At 35.2% G+C, this 17,013-nt stretch overlaps 1 protein-coding gene across 1 annotated transcript; it reads right to left on the bottom strand.

The window, feature by feature from the left end:
- Positions 1-836: 836 nt before the first annotated feature.
- LOC103781184 (1-phosphatidylinositol 4,5-bisphosphate phosphodiesterase zeta-1-like) lies at positions 837-16,972 on the bottom strand (the record flags this gene model as incomplete). Its single annotated transcript, XM_008948885.1, has 5 exons — positions 16,959-16,972; positions 16,181-16,304; positions 12,057-12,291; positions 2,543-2,744; positions 837-981 (listed from the first exon to the last, which is right to left on the bottom strand). Coding segments are annotated over exons 1-5 (720 nt in total), but the record flags the coding sequence as incomplete, so codon positions are not given.
- Between the last annotated feature and the right edge of the window lie 41 nt (positions 16,973-17,013).

Raw genomic sequence — 17,013 nt, 5'->3', positions numbered from 1 at the left:
AAATATATTTATAAGGCTATAAATATATATGTATGAGAATCCATATACATGTATGATCATAGGTGTATCTGTTTACACACATAATGCTATGCTGGTCTGAATAAAACAGTTATCTTAGCAGCCATCCAGGACTTTATCTGAGCAGCAGTTTTGCCAGAAACCTATCCAAAAGACTGAGACAGTGCCAAAAGCTCTCCAGCATTCACTGCCTTGTCAGAGTTAGGCAGAAGGGTCATTACCCTAATGAGTCATCTGACAAAAAGACAGCAATAGATGGTAACCTTTATCAGGCCTTGAATTTAAATAAAAGGAGAGGAAATGGAAAAGAGAGTAAGTCTCAAACAGCTATAATCTAACACTTTTTTCTATTTCATAAGTACAAGCAGAGGATATAAGGCAGACTGATAGCAATAGAAGAATAAGTGAAGTAAAAAAATCAAAAGATATAAGGAAGGACATATAAAGAAAGATAAAACATGAGTCTGATTCTGGAGTAGTTGTTCACTTCGTAATCACTCCTTGCTTAAATGACCTCAGGTAACAATTCGACCTAAAAGCTGAGTAAGAGCTTCTGAATTCCTTGCATCAAGTTTGGTTTAGAATCATTACCAGCAAAATATGTTTAGTGTTCCTTAGATCATTTTTTTCAAAAGGCATTAAGAACAGATAGCACAATTTTCCTGTAATTTTTTTCAACAATGCCCACTGCCACTAGCCCTGTCTGTTTCATTTTTTTTTTTCCTGGAGAACCTCTGAAAATGGCCGTGTCCCTGGTCTTTGTTAAAATCACCATCACACTTCAGGCAGCAGAGGGGTAGGCAGGCAGATGCACGTACCACAAACGCGTACTGCTCCACCACTTGGATTACAGAACGGAACAGGATTTTGCTTGTCAAAGTGTGACCATGGTACACAACAGGTTCACTGTTGGAGCCATCCCAGCAGTCAATTTCCAGGCAACGACATCCTTTTAAGAGAGCACTTCAAAAGAACAAGAGAAACAATTCTACATGTTAAAAGAAAGATACCACACTTTCTTATACAAGGTGCTGTATTTCTGATTACAAGCATATTAAATAATGACCAAAAGTCCTACTATTTCATCACAAAAGAAGACAAATCCTATAGAAGTGTTTAACTTTGTTAAAGCCTTAAGGAATAAGATGTATTATCTGAATAACCTTCACTAAGAGACTAATAAGGAGGGTCAAAGTTTTATATAACAGAATTTTTGAATAATGGCAAATTGTTTTTTAAAATAGAAAAAGAAAGGTTTGAAAGGGCACATTTTATTACTATTCCAGGATTCGTCTGCAAGTCTAGAATAACTTAAAATAACTTCATCACACTTAGAGAATCAAGTTGTGCTTGGTCTTTACATGATTCAGTTGTTCTCCCCCCAACTTATTTCTAAAAGGGAGTGCTAAAGTTTCTCGGCTGCTTTATATTTACTCTGTTTTAATTTTTAATATGTTAATGGCACCCCTTAGAGGTCTTAGTTTTCAAATATTTGGCTTGTTACTCATCTAAACATTTCTTATAGACTATTTTACCTAATTACCAGTGTCTTTTATATGCAGTTCTTTACATACTAACAATCTCTCAGAGATACTTCCAGCTTATTTTAGTATTTTATATTTTCCTCACACAACAGATAAAGAGGAAAAAGGGTTATATCTTCTTTGTAATTACTTTAAGCGATGCAATGTCAATGTCATATCCTTTAAAATACTGTTCAAAATAAATTCACTAGTGTTTCTGATGGTTGCAAGATATTACAGAGTATAGAGAAAAAACAAACCAAAAATGTTCAGACAGATGATGGTTCCAACTGTTCTATAAAGTAGTACAAAGTAATAGGAATGCTGGACACCTGTCTTCCAAATTTTTCATACTGTCTGTCCCCCTCTGTTCTGCCTTTATTACATAAAACATTTTCTCCTGCTCTGATAGTTTCTTCTAAACGTGTCTTTGCAATCAGGCATCCTGTTTTCATACTGCTCTTGGAGACATATGCTGTACATTGGAAGACAAAGCTTCTGCTCCATCCTGGCTACTATAGTGCCCATATTTTTCTGTTGTTGTTTTTTTTCTAATCTAACCTCATTGCAGTGTACATTGATCACTGACATACTCCACCATACTGCACCCTTAAATCCTGTATACTGATCAGATTAGAGCTTACCCAGGAATTTCATATTTATTTCAGGGAGTTATTTATTTTTACGTGGCATATTGAGATTAAAAACTGATTTAATTATATACTGTGCAGCACAGTATAGATTTTAATTGCTGTGAGGTGGATTTTTTGAGATGTCAGTGAAAAAAATAGATTGTTTCCAGACTATGAACAGATGGTTTGGCAAATATATTGAAAAGTGTACACACAAAATAAAATACCACTCTTGCATTTTGTACTTGTATCTGTGGTGGCTTTGCTCCTTATTGCCAAGCAAGATTATATGTGAGAGTATTCATTAAAAATAATTAAAAAAAAAAAGCCAAAGAATGTTTAAAATAATTAAAAACAGTATCTAAATACCTGGTATATCCCCATAGATCACTGGGCCCTATTAGTTGGTCAGATATCAAATAGGTATTGTGAGAAGATGAAATGAAATAGTCACATAATGGGTAGTTCATATCTTGATAGACGGTCCTCTGATTTTTTTTAAATATCGAACAGTCTTCTGAGCTCATGTACCTTATAAATCCTTCAAACGACATCTGCCTTCTTTTCCTCACTGGGCAAAAAAAAGAGAAAAAATTTCCTGGTGTGAAACTAAACTGATGGTTATATCTCTGTACGCTCCATAATATTTAATAGCCAATACTGAGCATTGCTAAAGGTTATATAGCATAACACTTTCTTGCAATTTTAAAATTCATAACCAACTATATAAACACAAATGTTATATGTGTGCTGTTCTGGAGCTGCATTTCTGTTGTTCAAAATTATGAGAGGAAATAAATGTGTCTTGAAGTTTTTATTCTTCTATGGACAACAGTAAGAAGAATTTTCAGTACTCCTAATTAAATATAAAGGAAAATATTTGTTGTTTAGTTTTGGGAAGTAACATGCCAGTCAATGCACAAAGAGAATCTTCTCTTCTCTGTACAAAGAACAGGAATTGTTCTCCAAAATGTCAGTCAGAGATATTGAAGAAATGATAGTTCCTAGCCCTAAATATCTTCCTCAGTGCTGGAATATTCCAAATAAATACTGATGAAATAATGTTTAAATTAGAAGTATTTGAAATAAAAATAGAATCTTAACAAAGTAAATGACTGCACACAAAGATGAATTTCAAACCAAGCTTATTAAGTTACTGCATCTATAACAAAATGTGGTAATTACCTCCATATCAGTGATAGTCATTCCATTTTGGTTTTAGCTGATTTAATGACAAACAGTCCCATTATCCTGCGAGCTTCTGCTCCAATGTCATACTTCAAAAGTAACAATTTTGCAAATTATATAATCTCAGAAGTCATCTTTGCTTCAAAACATGACCTAGTTTGAATTAGTCAGGGCTTTTGCTTGGTTCTGGCTCTAAAATAACCCTATTATTGTCACCGTCATAGGCTGGCGATAATTAAGCAGTAGGTAGTCCATGATTACTTTTAGTTAGTGATAATGTAAAGAGGTCAACATATAAAAACTTTTGGCAAACAAAAAACTCGAACCAAACTTCAGCACTCAAAACATTTATCTGACCTATTAATTCTCAATAAAGCTGTAGGAATCACAGTTTACAAGTTGGAATTGCAATTTTCAGTCTTCAGGATGTGTAGAAAGTTTTCTGACTAAATGAGAAATTGTGAAAATCATTCTGATGATGGCAACACAAAGAAAATAACTATTTCTAAATTACACAATCTTTTAAACTAGAAAACTTTGCAATGTTTTAAAACGCTAAACAGAAATAGAAAATAAAGATGAAGGCCCTCCAGACTTCATACACTGTTGCCCTTAACTGTACAAATGTTTTTCCTGCCAGAATTGTGTCGAAACTATTCTTAAAGACTCATTGATGTAGAATCCACAGACATCTTAGTAACCCCATTTCAGTACCTAAGTAACCTTATTGTTAGAAAGTTTTCCATGTTTACCTTGAAACTTCCTTGCTGTCCAAAATACTTGTTCTGTTTTGTACTATTCCTCTTGCTTTTTTAAACAGTCTTTAATAGCAAAGACTGCTATTACACTGCTCTTCATTTCACTGCTTTCCACAAGAAAGAAATCTAATTCAGTGCACCTTTTTGTTTAGGCTAGCTTTTCTCAGGCTTCTGATAATTTTCCTTTTTCTTCTATAACTCTCTGTCTGGTGAACTTCCATCTTGATGTTTGATGTCCTAAATGGAATGTAGTGTTTCTTTTTATTGAATCCCATCCTTCTATAGCATCAATTTGCCAAGATTCCTTTGACTGCCAATCTTGTTCCCTATTACACTTCAAGTTCTGGTGTCAAATATATATCTAATGAGATTAACTTCTATTCCGTCATCCATCTTACCAATGATATCACTGAAGTCTGGAACCCCATGCAATGCTCTGTGAAACTAGATTGGTGCAGCCTTTCAGTTGATTCCAAGTCACTGACGACTAACTTCTCAGAGTAATTTTCTAATGAGTTGCTTGTGTACTGTTTTGTTACTTTGCCTGCTTCTTCAGCTTGCTTTTTAGAATGCAAGACAGTATTAAAAAGTATGAGTTTTCTTCTATCCACCAGCAGTGTTACTCTTTCATAGAAGAAAACTGGATACCATTTCCTCATGGAATGTCCTCACAAACTTTTGCTCGTCCTTACCATATTTGAGGTGATTGCAGATTCATTATTTTTTCCTTTTCTTTTTCCTGATAACTGACTGGTGTCCAGTTCCTCGGATGTTCCCTTTGTGAAATAGATCTTACATTGGGTCTTTCCCAGTATTTCAATTCATCATCTATGTCCCACATGTTTTCAAAGGTAACCTGCATTAGCCAAGCTTGTTGCAGTTAATTTTTTAAGAACTCAGATTTACCAGCCTGTCTGCACTGATCTCAATTAGTCATTTAAGCACATCCTACCCTTTTTTTTTTTCATATTTTGGACTGATATGTTACTCTGGTCTCATTAGCAATATTAGCCACCTGATTGTACTTAGGTAGTGGATCAAGAATTTCCTTGGGTTTTTTTATTAACATATTTGCAGAATGACTTATTGCTACCCTGATGACTGGATAATTGTATCTTATTTAGTATCTTGACTTCTTCTATTTATCCACATGCATATTTTATATTGTTTTATACTTGTAGCAGTAAGATTATGTTTCTACTTTCTCTGTATTTACAATATATTTTGAATTTTTCACATGTTGCTCTAAACAAAATGCATTCATCCTGTTTGCTTCATCTGTAATAAATTACATGAACTGTAGGCTTAATTCCTTTGTCAAGAAGGCTTTTCATCAATAGTGTCTGGTTTTCATTTCTGATTAATTTATTTTTCAGGTTCTATTCGTGTTCTATCCATTTCTCTGTGTAATTACAAGCTGAGACAGTAACTCAATTTTTTTTTGGTTTGTTGGTTATTTTTTTTTCATTTACTAAAAATTCTTACATGCCTTATTTTTTTTTTTATATTTCTCTTTTAAATTAGTACTGACCTTCCAAAGTTTTGCTTATTTTCCGAGTTATTTTTGATGCTTTCCTGGCTGCTCTTGTAATTGATAAAAGATAGCTACAGAGTTCTCAAGGAGAGAACTTATGTTTAGATAAATAATCTCATGACCATAATCCCCTAAAAATTTAAACATTATAAACTAAATTTGTGCTACTTTGTTAGCCAACATGTAAGCTCTTTGACTTCAGTACAACATTCAGCTCATGTCTCTAATTAATGAACTAAAAATATTTGGGTTTTTATACAGCTTATTACAGGCCCTTATATTACATTGGTTTACAATACTTTTGTTTTTCTCAGGGATCTGTAGTTGCTATCTTTGAACTACATGCTACTAAAGTCACTGTCATGTTTCTGGAGAACTAACAAAACTCCAAGGAAGTTTGTAAAATGATAAGACCTATCTGTAAGCAGGAAGAGAGTGGATTTGCACCAACAGTTCTGGCAGCATTTGCAGTTCTGTGAAATGAGATATTCAAAAGCATCGCATGTACACGGATGGCATATCATCTAAAATTTTCAGAGATCTGATGACTGCTAGAAGATATAGTTTCAAAGGTTTAAGATAGAACTAGGCTTAGTTTTTTTTATGATTTTTAATAATAATTCCCTCCTCTCTCTTCCTCTCTCTTACCAGTAGAAAGAACCTACTGGGTTTCTTTAGACCTCTCATCTTTGCCTGGTGAAGATACCAAAACTAGTTATGAATGGAAGAGGGTGCTTTTTAAGTTGAGGAATAGCAGTCGTAGTATTTCCTGACCATTTACAGATATTCTCTACTTCTACAGGTAAAGAAATGGGAATTCCTGCCCATAAGTATTTCACAATGATAGTATACTTTCTTAAGGCCTCACTTTTCTTCCCTTGAGAAGCCTCAGTCTTTTTCTCTGTTAGTATCCTTCAGCAGTAGTTAGTGTGTGCTCATATCAATTTAGCGGAGAAAGAAAGAGAAAACAAGAAAAGTTTTCTGTTTTCTTGTAGCTTCTTGTTTACGAATTTAAATGTTGGTTTTTTTTTTTTTTTTTTTTTTTTCCTTGTCCTCCCCTTTTGGACATTCTGGAATACAGTTTATTAATAATAATCTTTTTTTCCTAACATAATTTTTAAAAAGGGTTTATCCACCTTCCCCCAGTTAAGGTAAACACCAGTTCTGCCATATATACAAATACTGCCGTATCAGAAAGGAATTATGGATATAATCCGAATAGTTAAAAGACTTGACATACATTCTATACCTATGCTCTTTAAACTTTATTACATCCTGCTTTCTTTTTTATCTTGGAACTTCTTTGAAAATATTTTCTCTCTTTATGAAAAGGAAAAAAAAGGAAAAAGCTTTCATAAGATGTTTGCTGCCCTGAGGGAACTGAGGCTTGTGAAGGATCCATGCTGAAGCAGACAGAACAAGAAAGAAGGAAGCAATAGTAAAAGAAAAGTGTGACTAAGGGGGGAGCTGCAGAAAGAAACCACTATGCATCGACCACAGCCTTCTGCAACACCTGTTTCCTCGCTGAAGGGACTGAGTACAACCTGCAGCAATGACAAAGTGGGAGAAGAAGTGTCTGGACTGAATTAAAGACCAGGAATTGGGGAGGAGAGGAACCGGAACTGAATTTGAGCTTGGGAAATGTGGAGAAAGATGTTTTCCCTGTTTTTAAATATGTGTGTTCATTGTTTATAAATAGCCGTATTAGCAGTTAAAAGTTTATATTACTTGGCAACCAAAGATACTGAAATGGATACAAATATGTCTGCTGGGAATTTTAGGGGCGAATTCATGAGAAATACTTGTAATTGGAGACAAGGGTGTTACTCTGCTATATTGGAAAAAGGAAGTTTCAATAATTGTTTAAAATATCAAACAACAACAGCTTCAAGGCAGAAACATTATCAGATGGAATTGCATACTATGAAAACTGGCTACTTAATGTCAGACTAAAACATTTAAAGCTTAAACAGTAAAGACATAAATACTTCCTTAGCTAAAGTAAGGATTCAGTTATTCCTTTTCTACTCTGAGATTCTATTGTAAGGAGTCTATTTTCCACCCGACCCACACTTGTAACTTATATGGGTGGACACTGTAATAAAGTATCTGCCTGAGCTGCAGTTTAATTTTCTAAGGGCTTACATCTCCTAACAGATTGTTATCTTCTAGTGAAAGCTTTTCCTAAAACTGAATATTTGCACACTCTTTGACATATCTGAATTTTTGTGCCTCGTAAATCCAATTTCAGCCATTGTTTTAGTGAGATTTTTAAGTAATCTTTCTTATTTCACACAATTCTTTTTGTGAAACCTGTAGGAGTTTGACTGAGGTCTCTACTTCATTAAGTTTGTTTTCCAATCATAAATGGTATCAAAAGTTCACTCCTGCAAACACATGCTCTCCCTCTGCTCTGTCTCTCACACTCACATGGACACACATACACAGACAAAAAAACCCACAAGTTTAAAAGAATATATGACCAAGGAATAAACTGAAGGGGGTTTTTTTTTCTGATTCACAAATACATTCTGGATTACTCAAATTCTTTATCTGGCAGATGTCCTAAGATTAAGTTGTTACCTACGAAGTAAGCAAGTTTTACAAGACAAGATCTTACTTTTGGCTTGTCTTTGTTCTGCATAGCAGGAAACTAAAGAGACTTAACACTGTAAATAGTGGGATGCACCTTCATAAACTCAGTGTGCCTCTAATCTTCTGCATCCAAATACTGAATAATGAGCAATAGTTTTTTTTAAAAGAAGAGTTAGATACTAAGAATAAAAAGAATAGAATGCATTTAGTTGGCATGCTGTCTTAGTCTCATTTAACGACTCAAGACTTCTATTCAAAATTAGTATTAAAATGGAGAGATAATGGAATGTTTGTGTATAACAAAATTGACATTTGTATGTTAGTGAGACACAGCTGTCAGGTGTGGATAACATATTCACCACTCTTGTGATCGGTTCCATAAAATGGTTCCTTCAGCCAAAATTGAAAGCTTTAGCATGCACACAAAAAAGAAAAAATCTGTTAATGCAGCACTTTGCTGTTATACATTTATATTATACATAAAAAAGGAAGAATAATGCATCACATACTATTCCTGAATGACCTACAGTACCCTCAGAGACTAAATTCAGAGTTAACTGGCTCAATAGCATTGAAAAGTCTTCTCTCTCTGCACACAAATGCTAAGCATGCACTAAAACTTATAGATGGACTTATCAATGTTGTATTATAAAATCTAGTCACTGTTTTCATCTTAATCTTCATGCACTAGTGCTGTCAAGTTCATTAGGTAATGGTTGTTGCTATTAGCAAGCCAGTCAATCAAGTGTCAAAATCTGCCCTTTTCCCTTTCTGCAATACACAGGACAAGGATGACAGATGAGTCCAAAAGATCATCCTGATGAAGACTATTCTACACCAAGTTCAGAATGACAGTTACACAAAACGGTTTATTCACTACACTATATGAATCCAGTGTCATGTCAATCATAAGTGGAACTTTCCAGTGAGTATGTTTGAGTGGGAGTATTAGTTTGCTCAAAGGAGCATGAACAATACAGCTAATATGTCATCCGGTAAGATTATTTCCAACTAAATGACAAACAATTTTATCACAGATGAAGAAACAAACAAGCATTTGACTCACTATATGAAATTTAAACCAGACATTAAATTAGAATTATAGAGACTTTAGTTGATATTTACAAATGTGGGGTATTTTTTACAGGACACCTGAAGTGCTGGGGTTAAACCCCCAGCCCTGAATAAGGGTTAGCATAGAGATGATGTCTACATCCAGGCAAGAAAGACCTTCCTGACTGGTTTTCACCCAGGGTATAGCCAGCCTTGGGTGGGAACCAATTAGATCACCACCAGGGACCCCCATTTTTGGCATTGACATCAGATGTCCTGCCTCCAAGGTAACAGCATAGAAGCTGTCTCTGCTTACAGTGGCATTTGGCTTACCCGTGTAGGAAACATGCTGTGTAGGACTGCCTGTTACTGGGAGGGGGCCCCTCCAGCTGCCTCCTGTGGGCAGAGCCCCCAGTGGTGCTGGGATGTCAACACAGCTGGGAGCATGGGAAGGAACAGTGGTATTGTTCCTTGGCCACACATCTGGTTCTGGACTAATCACCTGAGTCCTTGGTTATTTTGTCCCTCCTTCCACTGTATCCAGCACTGTGGGTGAGTTTGTGAGACTTTTCATTCCACTGGTGGTTGACCACTTTGGACCCTCGGTGTTTGATTTAGGATTGGAGGGAAGAGTATGGATGGTCTGCTGTTCATTGGTGATAACATCTTTCTTAATGGGGCAAGCTGTCAGGAAAGGAACACGTTTTTGTGGCCTTTCAATATTTAAAGGGGCCTAGTGAGGAAGATGGAGATAGACCTCTTTAATAGGGCCTGTTGTGATAGAACAAGGGGTAATGGTTTCAAACTAAAGGAGGGTAGATTCAGTCTAGAATTTTTTTTCTGATGAGGGTGATGAAGCACAGGAACAGGTTACCCAGAGAGGTGGTAGATACCTTGTCCATGGAAACATTAAAGATCAGATTGGATGGGACTCTGAGCAACCCAATTTAGTTGAACATGACCCTATTTATTGCAGGGGGGTTGGACTAGATGATTTTCTGATGTTCTTCCAAAACCAAACTGTTCTAAGATTCTATGATTCAACTGAGGGAACTAACAGTTGGCCAGCCACACTTTCATCCCTGGGAAAATCATAGTGCAAGAACTCTTAGAAACCATTTCTAGGCACATGAGGAAGGCTGTGAATCTCTGTCCTTAGGGATTTTCAAGTTTTGACTGAAAAAAAAGCCCTCAGATTTCAATGTTAACCTTGCTTTGAGCAGAAGGCTGGAGTAGCTGCCCTCCTGAGGTCCCTTTCCATGTGAACAGTTCCATGAATGATTTTATGGTTCAATAGAAACAGAAGAAGTCTGTGTTTAGAGACCTACTCTTAGAAGCTAATCAGAGAACAAATGGAAATGGCATTTTTTCCTGGGAGAGCAGAAATAATTAATTATATCTTTAAACCAAATAACATGGTTAATGACATCAGTAGACACATGGTGAGACAGAGTAATATTCATTCTCTGTGCCCACTGAAAAAGCTGAGGATCCACCACATTTGCAAGACTGCTTCAATGCATCCCTGATAGTGTTATCAGAACCAGCTGAGGGTAAACCAGAGAGTAACTGCCTAAGGTTTCAGTCCTTCTCATAAATGAAAGAGACATAACTTCTCACTGGATAAATCATGAGATGTTTTCCTCTGTGAAATCTCCATTAGATTACTTCTACTTTTATATTTTTTCCATATGGCATTCAAATATACACAAACTAAGTGCAAGGAAATATGATTTACTCAGAACATTCTATTAAACAAATGGAACATTTAAATGGTACAAAATGGAAGTAGTATATCAACCTCTAGTAGCATATATTCTTTTCAATTCCAAGATAAACTTCAAGCAAAAAGCTTTACAACATCAGCAATGCTGCAACAATTAATGTGACCCCCCCCAAGCAGGATTAGAATGATCTTGGTTGTAAAATATACTTTGAAATACAGTGGGCTCAACTAAATTTATTTTCTCTTTATTGTGATTGTGAATTAAAGTACTGAGTAGTTAAACCAAACCAAATTATATAACATTACTTTCTGTCATTTTCTAGTCTTTAAAAATGTTGTCCTTAGCCTTCAGATATTAATAGTGATTTTTTTTAAATAAAATGTATTCGTTATTATCGATGTAATTATAGTTGGTTTCCTCTAAGATAAATATCCAGTGCTGAATAGTGCAGTTGCTAACAAAACTTTTTTTTTTTTTTTTGTCTTTTAATACAATATTCATATTCCTAAAACTAGCTAAGCAAAATGATTTTTGAACACTTAGCTAAACAAAAAAATTCAGTCTGGCTTCCTTATAATGGTCATTCACATGTTTCAGTGAGTGTTAAAAAGATTTAGTGCAGTTTATATTAGCTCACCTACTGTAAAAAAAAAATTGTATTTTGTTTGAAAAAGTCTACATGTTGGTTTTGGGCTAGCCTGTTACAACAAGGAGTAAGAATGATGGGTCTAATAAGCAACGTAACATGCTATTAGTGAGCAATAAGCTGTGTAAATTTATTGTGCTTTATTAATGTTTTCTTGTATTATTATATTCATAATGTTTAAAGATATGAATTTCAAAAAATCAACATTTTGTACAAGTGTTTACAAAAGATATTATGCAACACATAATTTTAATGTAATTGCTTACATTTGTTTTCTTTAAAATGTTCAGCTAGTCAGGTGAGTGTTCAAATATATAAACACAGCCACTAACAGGAGCACAATAAATAAGAGCTAGAACTCAAATGCTTAGACTACACATACCTTCTTCAATGGGTTCATACTTCAAAATAATTTCGAAGGCAGTTGCTTCACAAGCATCAGTGTTATATTGTTCTTTTCTGAGGAATTCAATGAGCTCAGTGTGAGCTATAATTTTGCAGTTTGGAGAGTAAACACGGAAAAGTTCAACAAATTCCTGCCTGTGTACAATAGTTCGGTAAATTGCCCTGAAGTCTTCTATGTTAATGGTATGTTCCTTCCGTTTGTCAGTTGTTTTCTGAAAAAAAAAAAAGAAAATTAAAAGACAAAACACTCAATACAATGGTATGCACTGATACAAAGATACAAAACACTCTATTATGATGGAGAATAAGAGTGAGAAAATAAAGAGAACCTCAAGCAACAATGACTGCAACGCATTTTCAAATAATATTCTTCTATTTCTAGATGCAACTTCTGGCTTTGGGGTTGTGTAGTAAAGATTTTAGGCAAATTAATGTACCATAAGACATAACGTCTAAGTAATTACTATAAATTTCTATTTAATCCAGATGCAATATTAAAATACATAAACCCTCTAAAATGCTATACAGTAAGATAAATCTGCAGCATAAAAATTATCAAATAGAAAATGCATTTAATGTAATACCTATACAATAGTAAATTACATCATATTGTAAATTACATCAGCTAAATTTACATACAGTATATAACAAACAGTAATCTAAAACATGAAGTAAAGATGACCAAATTATTGTGGGACCCATGCCTTCCAATACATCAAATAAACACTATTAAAGTTGGGAGCCAAGATACTTTATAATAACCTATGACATCGTGTTCCGTACTTAACAAGCCAGAATGTTTAACTTGGATTCATTACTCACACTACCAGAATTCTGAAAAAGCTCATTTCATAGAGCTTACAAAATGTTAACACATTAATTAATTTCAGTTGTTTAGTATAAAAGTCACTAGAAAACTCAAAAGGGCAAAATAATTTGAGCAGAATAATACTTTTTTACCATTTCTGCCATTTTTTTTCATGCTTAACAATTTTATATTTTTTTAATTTTCTACATGAAATATGGAATTGTGTATATGAAATATAGATGTTTCTAATATTTTAGTTTGTATTATTCTTAAAAGTTGCCAATTTGAAAATTTACTCACCTAAGTATCAAAATAATTTTTAAATGGCAATTAATTGCCTTATTAATTATCACTGTAAGCTCATCAAAATTCATAAATGTTGGCATCTTCAAGTGAGACTGCTCAAGAGGCTAAATTTCATCATCTAGTAACATGGCACCTACCATGGTTAGTATAGCTTCCCCAAAAGTGCCCATAAACATAACTGTCTTGCTTGAGCTCTGGCTGCTCTTTGATGAAGACTTTTAGTTACTATTAAATTAGGTTAGTTTTGAAAAGATACCATAAAAATGAAAAGCTTAATGATACATTACCAGCTTCTTTCTATGCAGTACACTTCCTATTAAGAGATGTCTGAATAAATACAATAAATGTAAGAATATTTTAGATAAACAAGTACCAAAGTATATTTCATGAAGAGTTCTAGCCAATGATTTTACAAATCAGTACTTAAGTATTCGCTTTAAGTTTGTGAAAGTGAATAGTAATGATTTTTAACAGAAATCACCAGCAAGAATGTAATTCAGTACAAAAGCTTATACTACTCATTTCATTACTGCTTGAGGAGTCCCACATGTAAGCCTGATATCCTCAATCTAATTTTTATGATCTTTAGGAAAACTGAACATTTACTAATAACTGTTAAATAGAAAAAAAATATTTTGGAGTTAACCTAACAGGAGACATTCACTTTGGTTTTGGTACAACATGAAGCTCAGTAAAAACATTATCTCTGTTGTGTCTTGTTGGAATACAGGCAGTAATACTACACAGGAGAGCTTTTCAAGCTAAAGATATTAATTTCATGTTGATATAAAAATAAAAGATTATTATAAAATTCTTGGTAGATCTTTATTTTTATTACCATACATTGAATCTTTGCTATTCAGAAAATGAAGTACCTTGACAAAAAATGTCTTGAGAGGAATTATATGAAAATGTATTATTCCTCAAAATTCTAATGTTTGCAATTTTGTTATTGCTCAAAGGAGCCTTACATTAAAATAAACTCAAAGTGAATAGACAAGAAAAAGGCATATTATTCTTTAAACTGTTTTCTGTAAAATTGATTTTCTCATGTATAATCATTTAATTAACTGCTCATGTATAGTTACTGACAATGATGCCAGTAAGGTTTCTTTCCAAACTGCTTTTCATTTTTATGTATTATACTAATGAACAACTTGAACCCCAAAACTACCAAGTATACTCAAATGTCTCTCAAATAGCAAAGAACACCTAACAGTACTGCTACAAATAACTAGATCAGACTGTTGAGTATATGATATTGTAAAATATAACTAGATCAGACTTGTTCTATGCTAGTCACTTCCTCAAATTATTACTGTCTTCTCTACCCAAAATTGATAATTTCTCTCAAATATACAGGAAACAATAAGAAATAGTTTCAAGTTCTCATGAGCTTCTCAAGGTTGGCCATTCACTTAATGCAGTGCAAGTTCAAAAATTACACACAGCCTCTTTAGCAAGGGTTGAGTTCATGCTGCTGGTTTTATCTTGGCTCAACAAGGCAGAGAACAATGAGAGAGCAACAAGACAGAGTGAGGAGATCTTAGTGCTTTCCCTCTGCCTGCCAGTCAATGTGACATGACCTGAAAGTTTCTGAACTTCCAATAGTTAATTCTCTTCTGTCAAATATTGGCAGAATCAGCCAGCTGGTTACAAGATTCTCAAAGAAATCACAAATACGTCAAGCCAGTTGGCTTCATCCCTTTTGGAAAAAAACTTTAGTAAACTGCTGGTTTGGGTAAAAAAAAAAAAAAAAATTTAAAAGGAAAAATCATACACCTGAGTAATTATTATAAGGAACCTGAAGAACATGAAAACCCAATATGTCCAAAGGCACCCAATTTTGCAGTGTTTGTTCCCTGGGACTCCACCCACTTGATGGTAGCTTGCTTACCTACACTAACTTTTTAATAACTGCAATTTCAAGCTGTATCATGTAAGTGCAATAGAAGTCTCTTATACATTGTCACCTGGAAGAGTTTAAAAGACATGTAGATGAGGTGCTTAGGGACATGGTTTAGTGGAGGACTTGGTATTGATAGGTTAATGGTCCAACACAATGATCTTAAAGGTCTTTTCCAACTGAAATGGTTCTATTCTATGAATATATGAGCATAAGGCCACACCCTTTCCTTTGAGTAGGAGTGCAATTCACATCCATTCAGGCACACCTCTTAAATACTTCACGGGGGAGGTATGGTGGAAAATTGAATGAAAAATGTGCTACATCTATGCTGATCTGATGCCTGAGCAGATCAGATAACTCCCTATTGTCTAGCTGGGAAAATAATTTTTAGGAAGTCACTCTAATGGCTCTTCCCAGCATTATACAGGCATGTCTGTGCTCCTTAGCTTGATGACAGAAGCAGATGAGTGGGATGAAACCAGACTGTTTTCATTTTTTCTCGGCTGATATCATGTTATAAAAAGTTGGAAGTCAAGATCTACATATTTTCCTTCACCCTACATTATGTCGTCTGGTGAAGAGATGGTATTACTTGGATGTAGGTCTCTTCTGCCAAGTAACAAGAAATAGGATAAGAGGAAATAGCCTTTAAGTTGCAGTAGAGAAGGTTTAGATTGGATATTAGGAAAAAAATTGTTCACCAAGAGGGTTGTCAAGTACTGGAACAGGCTGCCCATGGAAGTCATTGAGTTGTCATCCATGGATGTATTTAAAAGACGTGTACATGAGGTGCTTAGGGACATGGTTTAGCTGTGGACTTGGAAGTATTAGGTTAATGGCTGGACTCAGTGATTTTAAAAGTTTTTTCCAACCTTAATTATTCTAATGCAACCATTCAATTATCTATTTTACAGAGACACAATTACATTTGTAACCCAGAAGAGACAAATTATTTGCTAATATTGCACATTAGCATGAAGTTAACATCTCAAAACACTTTTTAAAGTTAGCAAGCATCAGACACTTGCATAACTGGACTTCAAAGCATATCTAACTGCTTAATCTATATATTCCTCACCTTGAAAACGTGTTTTACATGTGCATAATCAAAAGGCATTTGCAGTTTTTCAAGCAGCCTCATTGTGCTCTCTAAATCAATCCTTCCAGCCCTGAATTCATTTTGAATGATGGACAAAAACCATGTATGAGAGATCAGGTTAAAGAAACTTCTGGCTTATGTAATTGCCCTTTCTTTACAGGGGAGGATGAGTACGAGAAGTTTGGGGGTTTTAAACCTAAAAAGCTTGCACTTCGTTTTTTTCATACTCTAGAACATCTTTATCTTCTGATTTCTGAGACTTCATCAGGCTCTGAGACACACAGGAAGGAATTTTTGTTCCACACCCAGAGACTCTGAGGGCAAAGGTGACAAAAAGGGCCAGAGAAAGAGAAGTGAAGGGTGTGAAGGGAAACAAAGGGTGGTCAGCATGAAGAAAGGCGTGCAGTGAGAGGAGGCAAAGCAGGGAGGCAGGGGAGTTCAGCAGCTGTAGGAAATGGCGGGAAGAGGAATGCCAACAAGTATCAATAGGGTGAGTGCCACCCAGCATTGCACCCACTCGAGCGGCCTCAACCGGCCCCCACTGGACCAGGCCAGGTTGGAGCAGCTGCCCCAGGCCCTCCCCTGCCACCCAGCCGGGGGGTCCCTTGTGTGCCTGGGCCAGGCCCAGGCCGGTGGGGACAAAACCATGCATGGAAGTCACACCCTGGCAGTTGTCACAGGGTAAGAAGAGCAGAGGAGAGGAGGAGGCAGCGCAGCAAGAGGAGTCGGAGGTAGAGGTATTGCACAAGGAGGATATCTGTTCTCCTCCATGGTCTCTTCACCTCAGTGGCACTGGCAGCACTCAGCAGGAT

The sequence above is a fragment of the Merops nubicus genome, unplaced genomic scaffold, assembly GCF_000691845.1.
Source record: "Merops nubicus isolate BGI_N331 unplaced genomic scaffold, ASM69184v1 scaffold731, whole genome shotgun sequence".
NCBI lineage: Eukaryota > Metazoa > Chordata > Aves > Coraciiformes > Meropidae > Merops > Merops nubicus.
This window is presented reverse-complemented; position numbering and strand designations above follow the sequence as displayed.